This window comes from Scomber scombrus, chromosome 11 (assembly GCF_963691925.1).
Source record: "Scomber scombrus chromosome 11, fScoSco1.1, whole genome shotgun sequence".
Taxonomy (NCBI): Eukaryota; Metazoa; Chordata; class Actinopteri; order Scombriformes; family Scombridae; genus Scomber; species Scomber scombrus.
In genome coordinates, this window is record NC_084980.1 from 13602224 (window position 1) to 13624610 (window position 22387).

Sequence of the window (22387 nt, forward strand, 5' to 3'; positions counted from 1 at the left end):
GTTCCAGCTTCATAAATGTACATATTTTCAAGTTTCTTAGGCTTTCTATGACGGTAAAGTGAATATATTTGGATAATGGAGTGATAGTTAGGACAAAACACCACATTTGCTGGCTTTGGCAAACAGTGATAAACATTTTTTACCATTTTAGGGCATTTTTTAGACCAAATGACTACTCAAATATTTGAGAAAAATAATCAACAGATTGCTCGATAATTAAAAGAATGGTTAGCTAGCCAGGACCCGTCCATGGCACACAGATGAAAGGAGACAAATATAAAGATAGACAAAGATATCCTTGTAGCCCGTCTACCCTCAATATATGTAGATGGGGCCCTGAGTTCTTAACTTCACTTAACTTTAGTGGGTTAACTCTAATTAACTTAATATTATTTATCTTGGGTCCTTTAGTAACCTTAGAACTATGGATGTAACCAGATGTTAGTGGCCTCTTTATATCAAAATAATTAAGTGTACTGACCCGTTATTAAATATTCACAAGCACAACAGTCAGATATATGCAAGATATGTGGACCTCAAACCTTTTAAAGTTAGAAAATACACTCAGAAACTAACTTATAGATTAAAAGTACTATTTTACTTGAATAATAATGCAAAAATAAATAAATTTAGTGTACTCTTTTGTTTTTTACAAGTCCACAGCTTATATCAGTTTTCTTTCAAACCATACAATATATTGTCCCTTTTAATGTCCAAACAAAATTTCAGCAGTAATCAAACACTGTGCACACACCAATAATCACTATACTAAGCCGGCAAAATAATAATACTTAATTAAAACTGCAAGCAGTGTCGAAGGGCCCTCGCACATCCATGCACGTCGGACTGTGGCGCAGTCGGAGGGCGCGCAGGTAGAGGTCTTCATACGCAGGAATGTCAGTGCTTGTCGCAGTCGCAGGGCATTGACAGCAGCCATGTAAAGGTCTTTGCTCCTGCTGCTTCAATGGAACATTGTGTGATGGGGTTAATGTCTCCACTAGATGGCAAACCAAGAGCATAAATGAAACTGGATAAGTCATTCATATAATGGTCGACTTTCTGTTGGAGTTAGGGTATGGGTCCAAGAGGCTTTTTTGTGCGTCTTTACACTATACATAGGCGTTACCGATTTAATTTCTCTATGTCAATGTGGAAGGCGGGGCTTAAACTTTGAAATCTTCCAGGGGGCGCTGTGGAGTCATTTTCTCACTTAAAAATCCCAAACTTTGTCAGTAGTCAATATGTGTGACTGTTGACGTATGTGTACAATTTGGTGAGTGTAGGAGTTTGTGAAAATATACAAAATGTATAAAGTCACTAGGGGGCGCTATTCAGCTGTTGTGCCACGCCCAGGGGCAGTTATGGTCTCAAATTAAAGTGCTCCTGAGTGTAAGCCTATGTGGCAAATCTGGTGATTCTGTGAAGACGGGAAAGTCCTCTAAACGCAGAGGGAAAAACGGAAAATTGACGCAGGAAATGCACAATAACTCACTTCCTGTTAGAGCAAAAAATTTGAAAAAAATAATTTGGGGGTTTACCCATGAGTGCTATGAATCCTGTAAATTTCACGAAGATCAGACAAAGTTTGTGGTCACATGACCTGCTGTTAGGGGGCGCTATGGAGACCCCTTGCCACACCCACCCCCAATGATGTTGAAATTGAAACGGCTTCAACAGGTGTGACATTTTACGCAGTGCATGTATTAACATCCGACAATGTATGGAGGAGTTATAAGGAGTTGTTTGTTTATACAAACAAACGACTGCCACGCCCACCTGGTATAACGTAGGAAAAATCTGTCGTCAAGTTTACATCATCAAGGTCTGAGGATGATACAGTTCCAATCTGAAGTCTGTGGAGTCAAAACTGCAGGAGGAGTTTGTTAAAGTACGAGGCCTGGAAATGGGGAAAATGGCGACAAAAATGCACCTGTGATCCAAGATGGCCGACTTCCTGTTGGACTTAGGGTATGGGTCCAAGAGGCTTTTTTGTGCGTCTGGTCATGATATATATGAATCCTAAATTTCGTTCATGTACGTGCATGTAGAAGGCGGGGCTTCAACTTATAATGTTCTAGGGGGCGCTGTAGAGTCAGTTTGGCACTTAAAAGGTTGCGGTCATACCAAAAAATAATATTCGTGAGTCTTGACGAGTGTGTCCAATTTGGTGAGTTTTAGAGTTTGTCAGTACATCCTAAGTGGGGAAAACGCATTAGGGGGCGCTACTGAGCTGTTGGGGCAAAATGTTGGGCAAATGTGGTATCAGATGAAAGAGCTCATGATTTTAAACCTACGTGGCAGGTTTCATGATTCTGTGAACATCATAAAGTCCTCAAAGCGGTGTTCGAAAAATGAAAATCGGTGCACGCCACGCCGCGTGGGTGACTTCCTGTTTGGTAAAAAAATTCCACAAAATGAATTTCCCAATGATCCGATGAGACCTATGACATATGTAAATTTCATGCAGATCCGAGAAGATTTGTGGTCACATGACCCGACGTGTGGGGGCGCTAGCGAGTCCCCTTACCACGCTTGCGTCCAATCACGTTAAATTAAATAAATTTTCACCAGCTGCGACGTGTGTGCAGAATTTCATGAGTTTTCATGTATGTTCAGGCCGCCAAAAATGCGCCTAAAGTGGCGGCACAAGAGCGTGAAAAATAATAATAAGAATCCTGGCAATAGCAATAGGTCCCTCACTGACTTGTCAGTGCTCGGGCCCTAATAAAATAAAATTGTTGCAGGCCTGTATCACTGCTTGTGTTCGTTGAGACCAAAAACTCAGTAGTCACTTCACTCTCAGCTGAGCAGAAAATAAATTAACTGTAGGTACCTTTTTCAGGAGTTATGTGGCCATCCAGGGAAAATAACAGTTCACAGCTGTCTGTCCAGGAAGCTGGAGACAGCAGGAGGACACACTCACAGAGTTTGGGTGGATATCCAACGTTGCCAGAGGAACTCTGAGCCTCCTCGATGGCTCGGAGCGCTATCTGGTGGTTGTCCGTTGTCTCCCGGTCGGAAACTGTCCACAAGGCTAGGATGTCGAGCTGGGTTAGCTCAGTTAACTTAGCCTGCAGTCTCTCCACTTTACAAACCCGCTCACTTGACTAACGAGCGACGTAACAGGTTACTAGGTTGCAAAACGTCGGGCAGACGTTCTCAGTAACTCTCAATAAAATGTACTTTTACAGATTATCCGGTTAACTAATACACATACTGTACAAACTGTTTTCTTCACAACTTCAGACGTCCACACCGCCAAAAACACTACTGTATCCTCCTGTTAATTTTCTTTCCTTCCTGTCTCCCGCATTAACGCACACACCACCCATCCTTCTAAATAAAATACACCTCATGTCAAAAGAAAGCATTTCTTTAGAAAGGGTACCGTAGAAGTAAACAGCTTTTTATCAAATGAAATAAAATAAAACACATATAGCATTTTTAACATTTTTTAACACATGAACTTGAGATTTTACCAAACAATGAAATATATGTATTTCACTCTTTTTAACCTTTTATCAAATCCTATTTATCCATGTATCTATCACCAACTATTTAACATATTTATGCACTTTTTTGCCCGGGCTACATCCTTAATCCTTGAAGGAAGGGAATTTAGTTACAACATGTATTGGATTATCTGATGGATATTGAAAGAGCCAGACAGTCTGCTACTCTTGCGTCTTCCGTTTTAAAAGATTTGCATGAAAGGAACAAGTTGACAGAGGAAGTGCCACTTCAAAGAGAGCCTTGTAATCCTAGAGGTCTATTTAAAAAAACTACTACCTGCAGAGACGTGGTCTTGTCTCACCAAACAATCAGTTGGTCAGGTCCAACCAGCTCAGATGGGGAGGTCCACTGCTGCTAATCACTGTTCTTAGGAACCAGAGGCAGCGACTTGAGGAGGTCCCAATATGATTTGTGTGACAACTCCCTGACACGTTATCATTGCTTATTGTTATGTGTAGTTTTACTACTAATGCTAATGATCCAGTTCAGCTTGTTATACAAATCCCTGTTGTCTAAGGAGGAAATTAGAGAAGTCAGGCCAAATGTGACTATGGCATGCAAGTTCTGTAATATGAGGTCAGTGCATGTGTCTTGCTACTCACTAACACATTACCAAAATGTCTATAATTACCTACAGTAGAGACAGATTTATTTCATGTTGTAACATTAAACCAAATTTATCTTGTGATATTTTTATTACTGATAAACATGTAGCTGATACATACAGTACATACTAATGGACAAACAATATTGTATGAATTTTAAAAAGGAGACAAAGTAAACACCCGAGGGGGGACATTACAATGGACACTTTTAAAATACCAAAATATTCATCATCAGTTAGATGCGCTACAATCATCAGCTCAACAGGTGCTTAAATAACCATTATTATAATGGGTATTATGTTCCCCCAGACTTATCCAACATATGGGACATACCCTTGTCCCTAACATAGTTTATAATGTCCCCCACAATTTGAAATCTATATTTTTTGTATTTGAGTTTGTATGTAATGTCTTCCAAAGGTAAAGACTGAGACATTTCCTTAGGTCATTGTTCAATACTTAATCTACCAGTACTTTTTCAAATTAATGCTACAACTTTTTTGGCTTTTTATGTTATGCTACTAAATTATAATTGAGATCATGCTGACAGTAACCTGAAGTACTCAAAGCCTCCAGCTATTTATCCAGCATACCCATGTAAAAAAAGTGGCTGCTTAGATGTGAGACAGCAGCAGCCCAAGTCTCCATGCTGGGACAGACAGACCTAAGAAGTTATGTATATCCATCTGAGGCACATCCTATTTAAGACCACAGCTTACTGCAGCTATGCTTGAGACTGGAGGCCCACAAAGGTATTTACACTTGTTCCCAGTTAGAGAGACAGACAGAGACAGACAGACAGATGTGGGAATGTAGTGGAGAGAGTGCAAGTGAAAAATAATGTTAATTAAAGAAGGTTAAATATATCAAGACTGAGTAGGTGGCCAAGACGCGAACGATGTAGGACGTGTTTTTCGGTCGCTCCTCGGGAATGTGATTATAATATAGTTTTAATATCATTTTAAGTTTGTCCACTGTCCGCAACTTCGAGGTGACCAAGTGGTTTTTAGGAGCCCTGCATCTTGAGAGCCAAACCTGCATTTTTGTCGAGCGGCCGGGTGAAAAATGAGTCTACCGATGAGTCTGCGAAACAGGCCGCAACAGGAGCCCGAATTACCTGAGAGGCCGAGTGCTAATGAAGAGATGCTACGCAGCATCAAGGTAATGATGGACGACCAACAAACTGAAATTGTGACAAAATTCGAGTCAATCATATCAGAGCTAGTTACGAAGGAGGTGGCGACTGCTCTTAAACCACTGCAAGAAAAAGTCTCCCTGCAAAGTGGAACTATTAATGACTCTACACATCACCATGTCCGACAGCCAGACCTACAGATTTGAAAACCCGGACCAGGCCCTGGAGTTCGTCAACAAGAGACTCAAGAAGAATCCCAGCCCGGAGAGTGACTGACTCTGAAATCCTCCAGCGCTTGTTGGCTCGGTTTGTATTTAGCATCTATTCTGCTGTTATCTTATCCAGGGACTGACTATAGTATGGTGAACTGTCTGTAAATTTTTATTGCTCCACTTATAGAGTATATTGGCGCTCATTTTTATTTCTATTGTCATATTTCTCTCTGTCAGTCTCTACTTATGAGGATGTTTTTGACTGATGCAGTGCTTTTGAATCAGTTTTTCTTTTTCTTTTCTTTTTTTTTCTTCATTATAATACATGGCACCTTTTTATTTTATTTTTATTTTTATTTTGGGACAGCACATATCCACACTCCCTGAGGTCGTTTAGTAGCACGGTTAAGCAGCAGATAACGACAGGTTTTATTTCAATGTGGGGTGAAGTAGCACGCATCACTGTTTGGATGCTTCTGCTAAGTGAGGAGGTTTGTTCGAATCTGGGGGGGTTGTTCGTGTTTTTTCGGGGTAATGACTGGCACCTACGCTACTTTTCCAGATGTATTGAGAGGGTTTTTTTTTGTTTGTTTGTTTGTTTGTGTTTGTTTTGTTTTTCTCCTTTTTTCTTTTTACATAGTGAATTCTTTGTCCTTTAATGGCCCAGGTTAAAAGAACACTATCCAGTGTGGGTGGAGAGGTTAGATTTGTAAGTTTAAACTGTAAGGGTCTAAATAATCCAATTAAGCGTAGTAAGGTGCTGCACTACTTGCGCCACCTGGATGCTCATATTATATACTTGCAGGAAACCCATTTAAAAGAGATAGATAGTGTTAGACTGAAGAAGAGCTGGGTCGGGAAAATATTTCATTCCTCATTTTCCAGTAGATCAAGAGGCGTTGCTATTCTTTTACATAGAGATATTCCTTTTGTTCATGTTAAAACGATCTCTGATTCTGATGGCAGGTTTATAGCTGTCATAGGACACATTTTTGATGTAAAAGTGACTCTTGCTAATGTTTACGCCCCCAACTGGGATGATGAGTCTTTTTTTAGACAGGTTTTCGCAATGCTACCTGACTTGTCCATGTATGATTTAATTTTAGGTGGAGACTTTAACTGCTGGATGAATCCATCCTTAGATCGTTCTTCCCCAACCTCAGCTACTCAGTCCAAGTCGACCAAAGTGATTCAAGCCTTTATGAAAGAGTTTAATGTTGTTGACCCTTGGCGTTTTTTCAATCCGGATAGGAGGGAATACTCTTTTTTCTCTCACATTCACCGTACCTATACACGAATTGATTTTTTTTTAGTGAATAACAAATTGTTATCCTCCATTTCCGGCTGCAAATACGATTCAATTGTGGTTTCGGACCATGCCTCCATTTCTATGAATGTTTATTTTCAGAAGTTTGTTAATACAAGACCACCATGGCGCCTGGATACACATTTGCTCTTAGATACAGACTTTATTAAATTTGTTGCAGAGCAGTTGGATTTCTTTTTTCAGGTCAACAAAACTCCAGAAGTAACAGCCTCAGGGTTGTGGGAAACAATGAAAGCTTTTATCAGAGGGGAGATCATTTCTTATAAGGCTCATCGGAGAAAATCTAGAAAAGAGAAGTTAGCCAAGCTTTCTCAACGCATCGCACTCTTAGATTCTTTATATGCAGTCTCAAAACTACCAGATACTTATAAGGAGCGGATGACTTTACAAGCTGAATATGATCTTATCATGTCGCAGCATACTACTGAACTTTTATTACAATCAAGATCCAAATTTTATGAACAGGGTGACAAGACGAGTAAACTCTTGGCCCATCGACTACGTCAAATTTCTGCATCTCAGTTAATTCCTCAAATTGAGACTGGCTCGGGCGTAACATCTGACCCTTTGGAAATCAATAAAACCTTTATGGAATTCTACAAATTACTATATTCATCTGATTGTCCTAATACTTGTGCGGATATGATCTCCTTCTTTGATAGGTTTAACACTCCCAATCTGGATCGAGTTGCAGCTGAGGAACTGGAACGTCCTATCACAGCAGTTGAACTTGAGGCGGCAGTTAAATCATTACAAAGTGGTAAAAGTCCAGGCCCAGATGGCTTTCCAGCCGAGTTTTATAAAACATTCTGGAAACAACTGGCCCCACACCTGTTAGAGATGTTCACTGAGTCTTATAATTCAGGCACACTTCCCCACACCCTAAATCAGGCTTGCATTTCTCTGCTTCTAAAGAAAGGTAAAGACCCACTTTCATGTGGTTCATATCGACCCATTAGTTTACTGAATGTCGATTTCAAATTATTGTCCAAGTTATTAGCCCGACGCTTAGAAGTTGTCTTACCTTCAATTATATCTTTGGACCAAACCGGGTTTTATACGTAATAGACACTCCTTTTTTAACCTTAGAAGGGTGTTTAATGTGGTCTATAATCCTCCTTCAAATGCTCTCCCAGAAGCTCTGATAGCTCTGGATGCCGAGAAGGCATTTGACAGAGTAGAGTGGGATTATCTTTTTTTTATTCTGGGGAAATTATTATATGCCTCTCCTCAGGCCATGGTCAGGACAAATGGCACAAATTCGGAATACTTTCGCTTACATCGTTCTACAAGACAGGGTTGCCCGTTGAGTCCGCTCTTATTTGCTATTGTGATGGAGCCTCTGTCAATTGCTTTGCGGTCTCATCCTGATATATGTGGTATAACCAGAAATGGTGTAGAGCTGAAGGTGGCGCTGTATGCGGATGATCTTCTGTTGCTTTTGTCTACTCTGTCACGTTCTATTCCTGCAGCCCTTTCAGTCCTAGACAAATTTAGTAGATTCTCTGGATATAAACTTAATCTTAGTAAAAGTGAAATGCTTACTGTTAATGGAGAGGTAATCGATAATTCACTTCAGCTTCAAAATTTACCATTTAAGGTAACGGACGCTGGCTTTGTTTATCTTGGAGTTTATGTTGCCAAAACATTGGTTAATCTCTATAAGGAAAATTTCCTGTCTCTGCTCACAAAAATTAAGCAAGATTTTGAGCGATGGTCCCTACTAAATCTCTCCATAGCTGCCAGAATCAATGCAATTAAAATGAACATCTTCCCGCGCTTTTTATATTTATTCCAATGCATTCCTATCTTCCTTCCTCTTTCCTTTTTCCGTAAAGTAGACAGTCTTATTTTAGATTTTATTTGGAACAAGAAAACTCCTAGGTTGCGTCTACAAGTTTTACAGAGGCCCAAAGCTTTGGGCGGAATGGTGTTACCAAACCTCCTTTACTATTATTGGGCAACAAACATTAGAAATCTGAACTATTGGGTTAAGTATGGAGATGTTGAGGTCCCCCCATCATGGTTGATTTTGGAAGCAAACTCAGTTCAGCCGGCGTCATTGAAAGCGTTACTGTATTCGCCCTTGTCTTTTTCTACTTCTGGTCACACTAAGAATGTGATAGTTGCCTCCAGCATTAAAATATGGACTCAGTTTAGACGTCATTTTGGCCTTCAAACTCTTTCAACTGAGGCTCCACTTGCAGCAAATCCTATTTTTCCCCCATCGTTATTGGATAGCCCCTTCTCTATATGGGCTAGGCTGGGCATAAAAACTATTAGAGACCTGTATGTTAATTCTATTTTTGCTTCTTTTCAACAATTGGTAAATACATTTTTGCTTCCTAAAGAACATTTTTTTAGATACCTCCAAGTCCGAAATTTTGTCCGTGGCTCATTCCCAGGGTTCCCCACTCTTCCCAAGTCTTCAGACTTTGAGACTTTTCTGAAGCCTCTCTCTTCATTAAAGGGGGCAATCTCCTCTATTTATTCAAATATTTATAGTCTTTGTCCAGGCTCTTCTGTTGTACTTAAAACAGTTTGGGAGACAGACTTGGGAGAGGTGATTGTTGATGATGTTTGGGAAGAGATTTTGCGCAGAGTACATAAGTCTTCAATATGTGCTGGTCACAGCTTTATGCAATGTCGAATCCTTCATCGAGCCCACTACACTAAAGCCCGGCTCGCAAAAATGTTCGATACAGTGTCTCCACTATGTGATCGATGTCAACAAGCCACAGCAAATTACTCTCACATGTTTTGGAGCTGCTCTTCTCTGACTAGATTTTGGTCTGAAATCTTTAGTACTTTATCCAAAATAACTGAAAGGGATGTGACTCCCAATGCCTTAACTGCCCTATTTGGTGTATGGCCTTTCCCTCCTACTTTTTCCCCAGCTAAAAAGGATTTAATAGCATTCACAACTCTGCTGGCCAGGAGGTTGATATTGCTAAAATGGAAATCCCCAGTCCCACCTACCTATACAAATTGGGTTAAGGATGTGCTTTATTTTCTTAAATTAGAAAAAATTAGACTGACTCTGATTGGAAAGGATGTCTTATTTGAGAAGACCTGGAATCCCTTTCTGTCTTATGTTAACAGCACAAGATGTCCGATCACTGTGAACTGAGTAGCTACTGCAATGCTGAGCCTGTGTTTTTTTTTTTTTTTAATTATTATTTTTTACTAATTCACTTTTTATATATATATATATATATATGTGGGTATGTGTGTGTATGTGTATATATTTTTTGTATTGTTATTATATATTTTTGTATATTTATATATATTTTTTACTAATTCACTTTTTATATATATATGTGTATGTGTATATATTTTTTGTATTGTTATTATATATTCTTTATTATTACTAACTTGTTTAATTATTTTTTATTGATTTATATTTCCTACTACCTGCCAACTCATATCTATGTTTCCCTATTGATCTTATTAGTCTATTTATTTATTTATTTATTTTGAGTATTACAACTGTTATTATTTATTTATTTTTATCTATTCATACATTAATTTATTCATTTGCTTATTTATTTACCTATCTTTTCTCTTCCTCTATCATCATCATCATTATTATTATTATTATTTTTTTTTTTCTTTCGTTTGTCCTTAATTTACTTTTACCTATGCATGTCCATCTGTTGGAGCTGGGTGCCGGGGGGGTGGGGGGTGGTATCTGTTCTGGGGTATATTGTATTTAGATCTGTAATCAGAACACTATTGCTATTGTTTTTGTAATATGTAAAACTCAATAAACAGACGGTTCAAAAAAATAAATAAATAAATATATCAAGACTGACAGGGTAACAAAAATAAGGTCAATGAGGATCAAAATATGCAATAACGCAATGTCTGTGTATATGTATGAGACAGAGACACGGGCGGAGGGGTGTGTTGACTTTTCCAGGCAGTGCTTGAGAGTAGATTGATAGCACACACGTGAGGACTTGGCCCAGTAAGAGAATAAACACTGCACACTCTTGGCTGAAAGGGAAGAACATTCTTTTTTTTATATATGTTTCCTTTTTTTCTCCTTTCCCTACATCTTTCAACTGCCGTTTCTGTCCCGTCATTTTTTGCAGCTTTTAAGCATGTTTGAGCATGAACTATCCTAGAAGGCACATTTGAACTTCTGTGTAGTCGAGATGAATGATGTAATACTAATGTCTTGTTTAATTTAGGTCTGTTTTTCACCAAAGGAGGATTACACCACACTTGGCCCACATTAAGTTAAAAAAAATGCAGCAGCCATGACAGGAGGACATGATAGCGATAATGTCTCATATTTAGGTTCATTTAAACTAATCCTACCGCAACTTATTGGCACATTCTAAAATCAAATAGTCATACACGGGACATCATAGGAAGCTGAGCCAATGGGAAAGGTGGTGACCCTGATGGCTGGCCAATAGGAAGAGAAAGAAAGCTCGAGTTGGCCAATAAAGGGCTCTTCCAGCACTGAGCCTGGAGAGTGCATCCAGATGTTGCTCTCATATTTTCCTTCAACTCAAACAGACTGTGGCTGTAAAAATAACACCAGGCAAACCGCCACTACAGCCTTTCCTGCCACTCCACTGGGGGATTACATGGCAAGTCAAGCAAAGAGAGACACTGAATATGTCCCTTAAGAGTGTACGTGTGTGCATGTGATTTTTTGGGGGAGGTACAATCATATGGTAAATGAGAGAAATTGAACTTTTGTACATGAGGTTACAAAAATACATGAAGTTACAAAAAAGGTAAAATAGTATTGGACCATAGCTTGAAATTGACTTGAGGATTTTAAAGTTAAGGTTTTCTGAAATGACACTAACTATGTGTCAATGATCAATTTCTATGATGAGAAAAGGAGCTTAACCAACTACAGAAATATTTAGTGACATTTAGTAAATAGTTCTAAATTGGCTAATAATATAATAATAATTATTATTATCTACCGTAATTAATGGATACCTGTATTTGGCAGCTTGCAGGTGTTAATTAGAGCCACAACATAATTATGTAAGCAGAGTCGTTCTTACCTGACACCAGGATGTCGTTGCGGAGGGCGCAAACAGCATACTCTGACTTGGTGAACTCAGGCAGTTTGGCCAGTGATTTCCACTCTCCAGTTACTGGATCATAGCATTCAGTGTAGGGCAGGTTGAAGCCGCCTACCCTCTCACAACCCCCCACCACCACAATCACTTCAGAGTAGCCGGTCGACCTGCACAGAGGGAAATGAGGATGGTCAGCCAGACGGAGTGACATAACATCAAAGATGGAGGGAGAGTAACAACATGACTGGAAATAAAAAGGTACTCCACAGATTACAGACATGACGTATAATTAAAGTACTTTATAGTTGTAGACATACACAGTGCCATGAAGACGTATAAACGTCAACACATAATTCGAGGGTAGACATTTGTGTGTGGTTTGAACAGGAACAGCTTCATTTATCTTAGAGGTGGTAAAGAGGTGTCAATCTAAGGTACAACAAAAACACACTTGAGGCTTCCGTTTAACTGAATTTCCAGGATCACAAAGCTTTCCTATTTGGCCGCTCAAAACACATGCCGTTGATATGACCACATTTCCTACAGTGGAGCAAACTACAGCTCCTTTTCTTATTGTACCATTCTGAAATACTGATGCCAGATAAATACTACTTGTGGTTTATTCCATATAAAGAAATCCTAAATCCTGTATGTTCTAGGCCACACTGTCAAAGTGTGCCCCACATTTCCCTGTTCTTTACTTTGCACGCGATAGAATATAGGTCAAATATAGGTAGGAAAGTGAGACTATTTCACATATACATATATGAGGTGCTTTATCCCAGGAGCCATTTAGCTTTACGAGTCTATGCACGCATATATGTGATTGATTAGATTTTAGTGGCTTCCCAAGAAAACAGAGGCCCTAGTGTAGACCCAGAAAGGAGAGAATCTGGCATCTGTTTTGAGCAGGAGAGGATCTGGCCCTAAGGGCAAACGAAGCCAACAGTGCGGGTACAAACTGCCTGCCTGGCTTGTGCATCTGAAAAGATCTGCCTGGATACTGACACAATACACCTGAAATACACGTCACGTCACAGCCTTAATAACTGACAACTGGCACTGTTCCAGTTTATCCTAAAAGCAGGTTAAACTCAGAGGAGCAGCTGCACTCTTGTTTGCGGTACAGCAGGCTACCATATGGTCTTTTTTGTACCTCATTCATGAGGTTCAATCAGCAGCAGCCTTTGTCCTTTAACAAATAATATATTATGACATCAAACAAAACACAGCAGAAATAATGGCATTAATAATAGTAACAGTGTAGGTATAAAGTGAAATCGCGGGGACATTAAGAACTCAAACACTTCAGGTGAGTTACACTGCTGGTATGATAACAAGACTCAACATTTCCTGATTGCTGTTTCTCGCGTCACATCTTTTTTTTTCTTCTCCCCAACCAACCAGTCTGTGTACGAACATGTCCTTCCTCCTTCATTATCATTTCCATTTCAAAATAGAACCACAAAACAAAGCTCGGTCAATGACACACTTGTCTGTTAAGCACAATAACACTCCTTGTGTCTCACACACTCACACGCACACACACATACAACAACAACAACACTGCCAGGTCATCAGATCAAGTTCATGCGTAAGTTGTAACCTCAAGTTGTAAATATAAGGCATAAAGCAACTAGATAAAGGCAAATTTCTCTCGGAACTGATTCACATCTACACACCCTCCCGAACTCTCCGATCCTCCTCCGCCAACCAGCTCTTTGCCCCATCTGCCAACTACCATGGGGTCAAGAGCTTTTAGCCGATCTGCCCCCCGCCTTTGGAACTCTCTCCCACCAAACATTTGCACTTCGGACTCTGTTTCCACCTTTAAATCCCACCTGAAAACGCACCTATTCAGAGTGGCATACTCTGTCTCACACTAACTATGCAATCACGTTCTTGCTTATTTGTTGCACTGATGCACTTTATAATCACATTCATATTTATTTCTTTATCTTTGCACTAAAATTTACCGGATTTGTATTGTTTGATGTACTGTTGTCGTGTTTTATGTGCCTTGTAAGGTGTCCTTGAGTGCTTTGAAAGGCGCCTTTAAATATAATGCATTATTATTATTATTATTATTATTATTATTATTATTATTATTAAGTAACTCTAACCTCTGTTGTCATCACAGTGGAAATAAGCATTTGAACACAACAAGATTAAGATTGAAAAAAAGATCAAACCAAATCTGTTTTCTTCCGCAATATAAAATAATTGTTGGAATAAGGCAGCAGAAATAAGTCATTCATAACCCATGTGACTGCAGCACAGTACATACTGTCAGTCTTTAATCAGACTAACGAGTCCTACCTCTTCCGTGAGCCAAGTATGCTGGACATGATAAACTGAGTGATTAACTAGTGTCTGTTTCTTCTTAGAGTTAACATCTTGGAGAGATTATCTGTTACCTTCCTCACAGAAAGTATAACCAGTAAACCAACATTTCAGTTACCTGCGTGGACGGGTCCTGGGTGACATCATTTCATTTCCTAGCACGTGATAGCGCCTGGCCTCATGGAGGAGCTGGTAGCACTCTGGAGCGTTCTGGATTAGCAGGTCTCCTTCCACCGTCTGGACAAAGTAGTTGGGGTGCAGAAGGGGCAGGCGCACATGGTGCAGCAGGGCTTTCAGCAAGGGCTTCCTGTGCTCCACACTGTGGTACACCCATCGCATCACCGCCTCAAACACCACCTCTTCCTTACCGACGGATAGCTCATCGCTGCAGATGTACTCTTCCAGCTCTTCCCTGCGTAGGTCAATGAACTCCTCATGCTGACCCACCTCTGAGAAATTGGCCAGGGCATAACTGCGGCAGCGGCTGGCTAGCTGCTTAAGGGAATGAGCATCGGCGAAGCGCTGGATGCCCAGGCAGTTGCAAGGGTCAAGCTGGTCCTCCAGGAACTTTGCACAGGCGTCACGCAGTGTGGAGATCTGGAAGAGGCTGGAGGTCTCGAAGAGGAACTGGACATTCTCAGTGGTGATCTTAGCGCGGCCGGTGTAAACATAGGTGAGGAAGGAGTCCATCGCCTCAGCCAGGATGCCGTTGATCTCCACCAGCATCTCCCGGCTCTCGCGGTGATCATTGCAAAACATGGCTCTGAAGTAGGAAGAGCAGGCAGAGAGCACAGCACGATGGCAGGGGAACTCGCGGCCCTGCACGCTGATGACCACGTCAGTGAACAGGCGGCAGTCACGAAACTCATTGAATACCTGCAGGATGCCCTCTGAGTGGGATGAGCCAGAACAGAAGTCCAACACATCCTGGCTGGCTAACGTTTTGGAGTCAACCTCAAACACCTAAGGAGAGAACATGTATAAAAAAAAGGCCAAAAGTGGAAGTTTCACCAGTTATTACAAATGTTGTGAAATATAAAACATATCAAAAACAAAATATATGTTTGTTTAGCTGCACCTTGCGTTTGACAGCTGGTGAGTCTCTGATCCCAGAGTCCTCCCTGTTCATCCGTCTGCCCAGAATCAACACCATGGCTGCTTCTTTCAATGTAGACCTCTTAACTTTAGGACGACCTGAAGATGATGAGAAAGTAGTACAGTGGTATTATAAAGAGTGTGTTTCCATGACATATTAGATGGTATTATTTACTAATATCATAAGTTGCATCCTTTCAAATATGGCATCAGGGGGCTGCCTGGTAAAGGTCATGAAGTCATAAATAGAAACCTAATTGGATCTCTGTCGTACAAATTGAGAACAGGCAAACAAAGCACTCCCACAGCAAAGCCACAAATCATGTGTACAGAAGTTGGCAAAAACATTTGAGTCCCAAACACTTTTTTCTCAAACCCCATGGGGCAATCAGGGTTCTTGCATCAGGGTTGAGGAAAACTAGTTTTCAAGGAATGAAATCTGAGTGCCACAAAAATTTGCATGACACCTCCTCTTGCTCATTACTGCCACTCTACCACACAATGGACTCAGGAGAAAGAAAGAGGCACGGGCGGGAGAGAGGTTGAGCAACGGTTGGTGAACCAACCTACATGTCAGTCAGGTTTGTTTTGAAAGAGAGTGGGGGCAGGGATGCTATGAGACACTATACAATCATTATTTGAACAACAAGTGTTAAGTCCTGGCTTCTGATAACCTCGAGGCATATTTTGTGTTTTAAATGCACCTGAAGTATTTCAACATCTCTTTCAGAAGGAGTAGGTTACTCATAGTACTACAAAGCTGCCCCATGAGTTGTGCTTTGTTCACATCCACAAAGACCGTGTATATATGCAGGATACGCAAATTCAAAAAACCTTGATGATATTTCATCATAACACTAGAATCTCTTATCTATGGCCATTAGCCCTGTTAAATCTAGCAGTGCTTGGCCTTTACTCCAGTGAGATCACTTATTACAAGTTATTTTTAACTTTGGCTCAGGCACAACAGATTCAACCTATTCATGCGCAGCACCTCCTTGAGGTTCTGTGGACTTGAGGACAGGTTTAGTCAGAGGTGTCCTTATGCGTGAAAGATTTATCAAAGCATGTTTAGCCTACTCTGTGATTCAGAAACAAATAGGAATTAGGAATTCAATAAAATTAAACATAATTAGAAAATAATGTACAATAACACACACACACACACAAATGCAAAACAAAATAAATACAAGTAATTTGATTGCTTTCTGTTTAAATTGTCTTAATGATTTCTTTAAATACAAAATGATGCTAACAATAAGGTTTGTGTTTTTTTGTTCGGTAAAAAAATACTAAGAATACCAAGAGAAAAATGTATTAATCAAGTAATAATGATGAATATAACGTTATATGAACAGGTGGTTAACTTTCACTAAGCAGAAAAGAGAGTTAGCTTTGTTTTATTGGACAAACGAGACTTGAAATGCCAACCGTTAGTTCTTGACAACGTTGACTTTACTCAGTAAGTTATAACGTTACTGTCACAATTTCACACGAAAAAGCAAGTCATTAATAAAGATTCAACACCCATACGCATTGTCAACATCCTTGTTTACAGAGGAAAAAAAGGTTACCTTAGGCAGAAGTCTCCTTCCTCTTCAGTTACAAGCGGAGGGGGAAAAAACAAAAAAAGTACTGAGGAAAATAAATCTGTTGTCTGAAAAAGTTGATTAGTATCCTTTACAATATCTGTCCTCGAATAGCTATGGGACACAACGTAGACTGTTACCCAGCCAGGACATTTTGACTTTGGGGTGATGACAAAAACAAAGAGCTCTAACTAGCTAACTGTAAACACTGAAGCTATATATACTTGTCAGGAGAAGAAAAAAAACATCACTGCGCCCTCTCTGCTGGAGTTACTGGTGCATTCTGGTTAACGTAGTTCAGACAACAAGTCCCCGTTTAACTTTTAGCTCAATGAAAAACATCACTTCCCAAGCGCCTGAAGTTCTCCACGTGGCTGTCCTTTGTTTGCAAACAAACGCAACTTTCAGGGGAGAAAAAGTTCATAACAAGCTGTGACAGCAGTTGAGCAATACACGCAAGGAAACGTCAGTTATAGCTTTATTTGTATGAACAGTTCTTACTACAATATTCATCGTAAATTACCGCCATTAAAAACACTTTATGACCAACTTTAGGATTTCAACGATGGGCACATTGACATACATAGAGATACGATTAAAAACGAAAACATGAGACATAATCGTGTTCATTTTAAAGTTGTAAGTATGATGTGATCCTATAGACACGTGAAAACAGGATGATCGGCACGCTTTTTTCAGGTGAGGAAGAAGGAGGAGTTTTGGAGGAACAAAGGATGTCACAACTTCCTTAGCCTACCCAGTTGCAAAATATTTCTGAGAGTTCCCAACTAAGTTCCGTGAAATAGGCATCACTATCCAGTTTTACACTGTGTGTTGTTACCAGTAGCCTACTGAAGAGAACTGTCCCCTTTACACATCATATCATCATATTTCTCTCAAATATGATGTACTTGTTTAGGACACAAGGCTTCTAGAATACTGATCAGAGATACACACAGTGCTCTTTTTGTCAAAGTCAAGGGGAAGGGGGGGGGGGTGCTGCTGGTGTGCAGGGGCCTGTTTCAGAAAGCGTTTAGTGAAAACTCTGATAAAGTTGACTCAAAGTTCAAGGAAACTCTGGTTTCACAAAGCCAGTTCAGCTTAACTCTGTGTCAGTTACCCTGGCAACATACTCCGTGAAACTGACCTGCTCGTTGGCAGGTTTTCTTTAACTAACCCTGAGTTTCTCTTCCTTTTTAGTTGAAGCCTGCAGACTGAACGAGCTGTCAGACATGGTGTGTAATTTTCTTCAAGAGTCAGTTAATACTGAAGCACAAATACAAAGCAGAAATCTCCGTCAGAGGGTGATCAGACCCCGCTGGGATGTTTTATCATTCTCTGATGATGTTGTTTGAGTGTTTCCATTTTTCTGTACAATCGATCATTTATCTGAACAATATTCTCAGCCTTCGTATCGTCTGTATGACACATCGTGGACAAGCAATATTTGAAGGGTATTGATAGCCAAGTGGTGTAGCTGGTGGGGTCTGCATGAATATTAAATGTGCCACGCACATACATACACAGAATATAAATGTTGAATAAGTGGACCACTCGAGACTAACGTTTTTTTTTTTTAAATTAATACTCACACATTGACTGTTAGTAATTGTCTGCCACTCCAGCTCATGTTCTTTTGCTGCTGTTACTGTATTGCTTTTTATTAAATATATACTCATTATCTGCATGCATTCATTAATATTTCTAACTCCACTGGGGAGAAGTAAGAGGACTGAGCCCTTTGTTTCACCTGTTGCCATGGTGAATCATGTTACCTGTGTTCCATTGATGGATTGGAATCTCCTCATGCACGAGCTTCACTCAGAGTTACTTTGAGTCAGAGTTGATTGAACTAACTGTTATCACCTGTTCTGAAACCCAACAGCTCAGAGTCAGTCAACCTAGAGTTAAAGTTTTAACTCAGTCAGTTAAACCTGCTTCCTGAAACAGGCCCCAGGTGTCTGCTGTAGGAGTTCAGCAAAACAAAACCATGTGACAGCAAATGTTCCCAAGAGTAAACACGTATGTGCAAATCTGTCAATACAGAAATTATTGTGATTTTTATTTTCTGCCTGCAGATGTAAAAATGAGAGATGGGCAATACCATAAAATTTGGCTTTAATCTAATGCCTAGCAACACCAAGTTCAGAATCACCAGGCTAATATTATGTAGAAGTAAATAATATACTATGATTTATAGAGTGCATGCATCATCAATCATTTGCTTCTGACTACATATGTTATTATTAATAAATTAATCTCCAAACACACATTTCCTTCCACTTTCTTCTGTCACTTGAACATATAGTTAAACACAAGACAGTTTTTAGTGGTAAATACACATTTTTATTCTGTTAATTCTCTGAATTAACAAGTTGATCGCACACAACAGCAGTACAGAAACAGAGTGCATACACTAAGCAGAGTGCTCATGTGCAGAGTGGGATCTTACATGAGATGAAACCTTTTTGGTTCTTGTATCGATACTCAAAACAACACTTGATATCTCAGCCTCTGCTCAACAGAGCCTCTGCTGTTAAGTTGCACAAGTTGCAGATGGAAGAAACAGAAATAAATCCATCTGACTCACCATTATTTACCAGACCTTCGTTAAGGAGGGAAGGGGCTCTTTCCTCTTCGCTAGTCCCGAGTCAATTAGCCATTTGTTAATGATCTCCCTGGACATCCAGTTATAGACAAACAAGTCCTTGAAGGAAAATGGAGTTAAGTGCTTTGTGACTCTGGTCAGAAAACACAGTGCAGAGCAAGTTCGTGTTGGCTTTTACATTACAAAATGATGATAAAGTACATATTTGGCATGAATGATTTATCTTTAAAATACTGCTTTGATGCCTCAACAATAAGACATACATTTGTCATAATTTAGAGTTCAGCAGATTTAGGTGTCAAGTGCTTTAAACATACAAAATCACATAAGAGTGAAGATAATTGTCAGGGATGTTGAATTATTCATTTACATTTCACAAAAGCTGATGTTATTTTGAACAAGACTCACTGTTCTTAAATGTGACTGTTTTGTTTAATTTAAAGTGAGAGAACTGTAGTATTTCTCCATCAGAATTCAATTATTTTTGTTGTGGAGAGTGGGTTGAAACTGCATTTAGACAATCATATTGACATTTACAGAAAAAACAAATAAAGAAAGAAAATGTGAAAACAAAATGATAGACATTTTGGTGGCTACCCACTCACTTACTTAGGGGATGGGGGTTGCACAGGAGGATTCCCGACTCTCAGAATTTCAAAAATCCTTGAGCTTGTTTGTTGGTGGGCACTTTGAAGAGATGCTTAACACATGTTTGCCAGGGACAGGGAACAATGACCATTGTGCCCTAATGTTTCACGCGAGACAGACACTTAAGTTAACGGAAACAGGAAATTCTTTGAAATAAGCATATGCATATGTATACTTCACAGTTCTGAAGAATCATTTATGCTACTGTGATCTGGCTGAGTCTGTGCCGATTCAACAGCTGCACAAGAGTATCAGAGATCTCCCTGTACCTCAGCCCATACAGGTATGGAGCAAACGCCCTGGGCAGTAACATAAAAACGCACATATTGACTGTGCTGACCCACACAAGGACATCTTCACTTATGTCTGTCCGCTGAAACAGGTAGAGCTCCAGGGTGAAAACAAAGCCGGGGGCAAAGTAGAGTAGGAGTAGAACCCCGTGGGCCAGCAGTGTGACGCGGGCCCGAGAGAAGCGGCTCTGCCAGATACCCTGGGCCCTCGTCACCATGTAGAGCCGAATGTAGCAGTAAAAAATGAGCAAGGTGCAGATGAGTGCTGCTACTAAGAAGTAGATGTGAATCCCTATCACGTTGAACTCAATGAAGCCCAGGGAGATGAGGGCTAGACATACAGCCACCTTTTCGTGGGGGTTTCCCCTCTTCATCTCAACCATGATCACCAGGGTGAATGGGCAAATGGCTGCCAGAACCCACACCCCCACCAGGATGCAGTGGGCACGGGCAGGCGGAAGAAGGTCATGGTAACGGAGTGGCCAGCGAACGGCAGTGTAGGTGTCGACCACCATGAGGGTGACGGTGAGGATGGCACAGCAGTAGGCAGTAACAGTGACAGCTGTGACCAGCTCACAAACTAGCCAGGACACCTCAGCTCTCACAGCGTTGCAAATCATTGTGGCCAGGTTGAGGATGAGGAAGAGCATGTCTGCTGTCAGCGTGTTGGCCACCAGCAGGTAACGCGTCTCCTGACGCAAGACACGGGACAGAAAGATGCATACCAAGAGAACAGGGTTGGTTAGCAGAGTGGCAAGTGTGATCACAGAGGTAGGGATGACAAACAATTCGAGGTGCCACCTCTGCAGGCTCTCCACCCATATCTGTGTACGATTTAAAAATTCTGATGTCATGTTGTCTTTGAGGAGTTAAGAAGACACAGATGCTTTAACTGAGGTGTGTTTTGTGGTGTAGACTACTTCCTTCAGCAGATTCCTGTGGATGAAAATGCAGCCATAAATGATCAACAAACAGAGTGGACCACCTTAAAAATGCATGTATGTAAATGCATACAAATATGCAGTATCATACTTGGGTGGGGAACTATTTTATATAAGCTGCAAGCTTTTAACAGCTACAAGCAAACATGGGTCTTCTCAGGAGTGAGAATAAAAGCAGTAAATCTGCATTATGAACTATGGACTGTAAACAATATTTCCATATAGCCTACTGTGTCAATCATCTTGATTTATTGCCGGCTGGACAAACATGTATTTATAACTATCAAGCTATGCTTTAGCTGATTCAGTCTTCATCAAAAATGCATTTATATGACTTTTGTAAAGGCCTTCTTACAGCATTTTACATTACAGTTTAAATTAATTCAGTCCATATCAGTTATAATACTGTAAAGTAACTACTTTATTTTTGTGCTAATATTCAAATATGAACAGCGCCAAGCCATGTACTCTGCCCCATGAGTGTTATATATAGCGAAGCAAATGCAAATCGATGCAAATTCTTTAAAAAATTGGAAATCAACTCAATGCAAGAAAAACTACAAAAAATGATTAAAGATATTTTAAACATTAACATTAAACCTGACTTTAGTTCATTTTATCATTCACAAATTAGACTTTAAGGTATCCAGTAGCACACCAGGATTTCATTTCTGATTACTTTTCACACCACTATCCCCTTCATGAACAGGAATAGATTTAATGTTCAATGGTCAAACACTCAGGACGAACAAAAAAGTCACTTGGTTCAGTTCAAACTTTGCTTAGACACACCTTTTGACGAATTATTGATTGACCAAAGGTGAGTTTTCTTACCTGATGTCCAGAGCAGAAAAACCTGTCAGCATCCCACATCCATTAGGCTTAATGCTTCTGTAAAATCGATGGGTGTTTTGTTCGACTTGAGTCATCCACTGATCTTATCTGATGTACTCTTTGTTGACTCACACAGATGACATAGGGATGCAGAAAGCAACAACCACTTGGCCGTCACATAGTAACAGGGTGG

At 40.1% G+C, this 22387-nt stretch overlaps 2 protein-coding genes across 2 annotated transcripts in view; both read right to left on the bottom strand.

Moving 5' to 3' along the window:
- klhl24a (kelch-like family member 24a) overlaps positions 1–17070 on the bottom strand; it is a 31244-nt gene extending 14174 nt beyond the window's left edge. Inside the window, exons 1-4 of the mRNA XM_062428884.1 lie at positions 16859–17070; positions 15268–15383; positions 14308–15152; positions 11829–12013 (exon numbers count right to left, since the gene is read on the bottom strand). Coding sequence (XP_062284868.1) covers positions 11829–12013; positions 14308–15152; positions 15268–15342 — 1105 coding nt within the window. The 5' untranslated portion in view covers positions 15343–15383; positions 16859–17070. The remainder of the gene's footprint in view (positions 1–11828; positions 12014–14307; positions 15153–15267; positions 15384–16858) is intronic.
- A 3255-nt stretch (positions 17071–20325) lies between these two features.
- Positions 20326–21273, bottom strand: LOC133990565 (probable G-protein coupled receptor 148). The gene has a single exon (XM_062428915.1). It carries the CDS (start codon positions 21271–21273, stop codon positions 20326–20328), a length of 948 nt encoding a protein of 315 aa, XP_062284899.1.
- Between the last annotated feature and the right edge of the window lie 1114 nt (positions 21274–22387).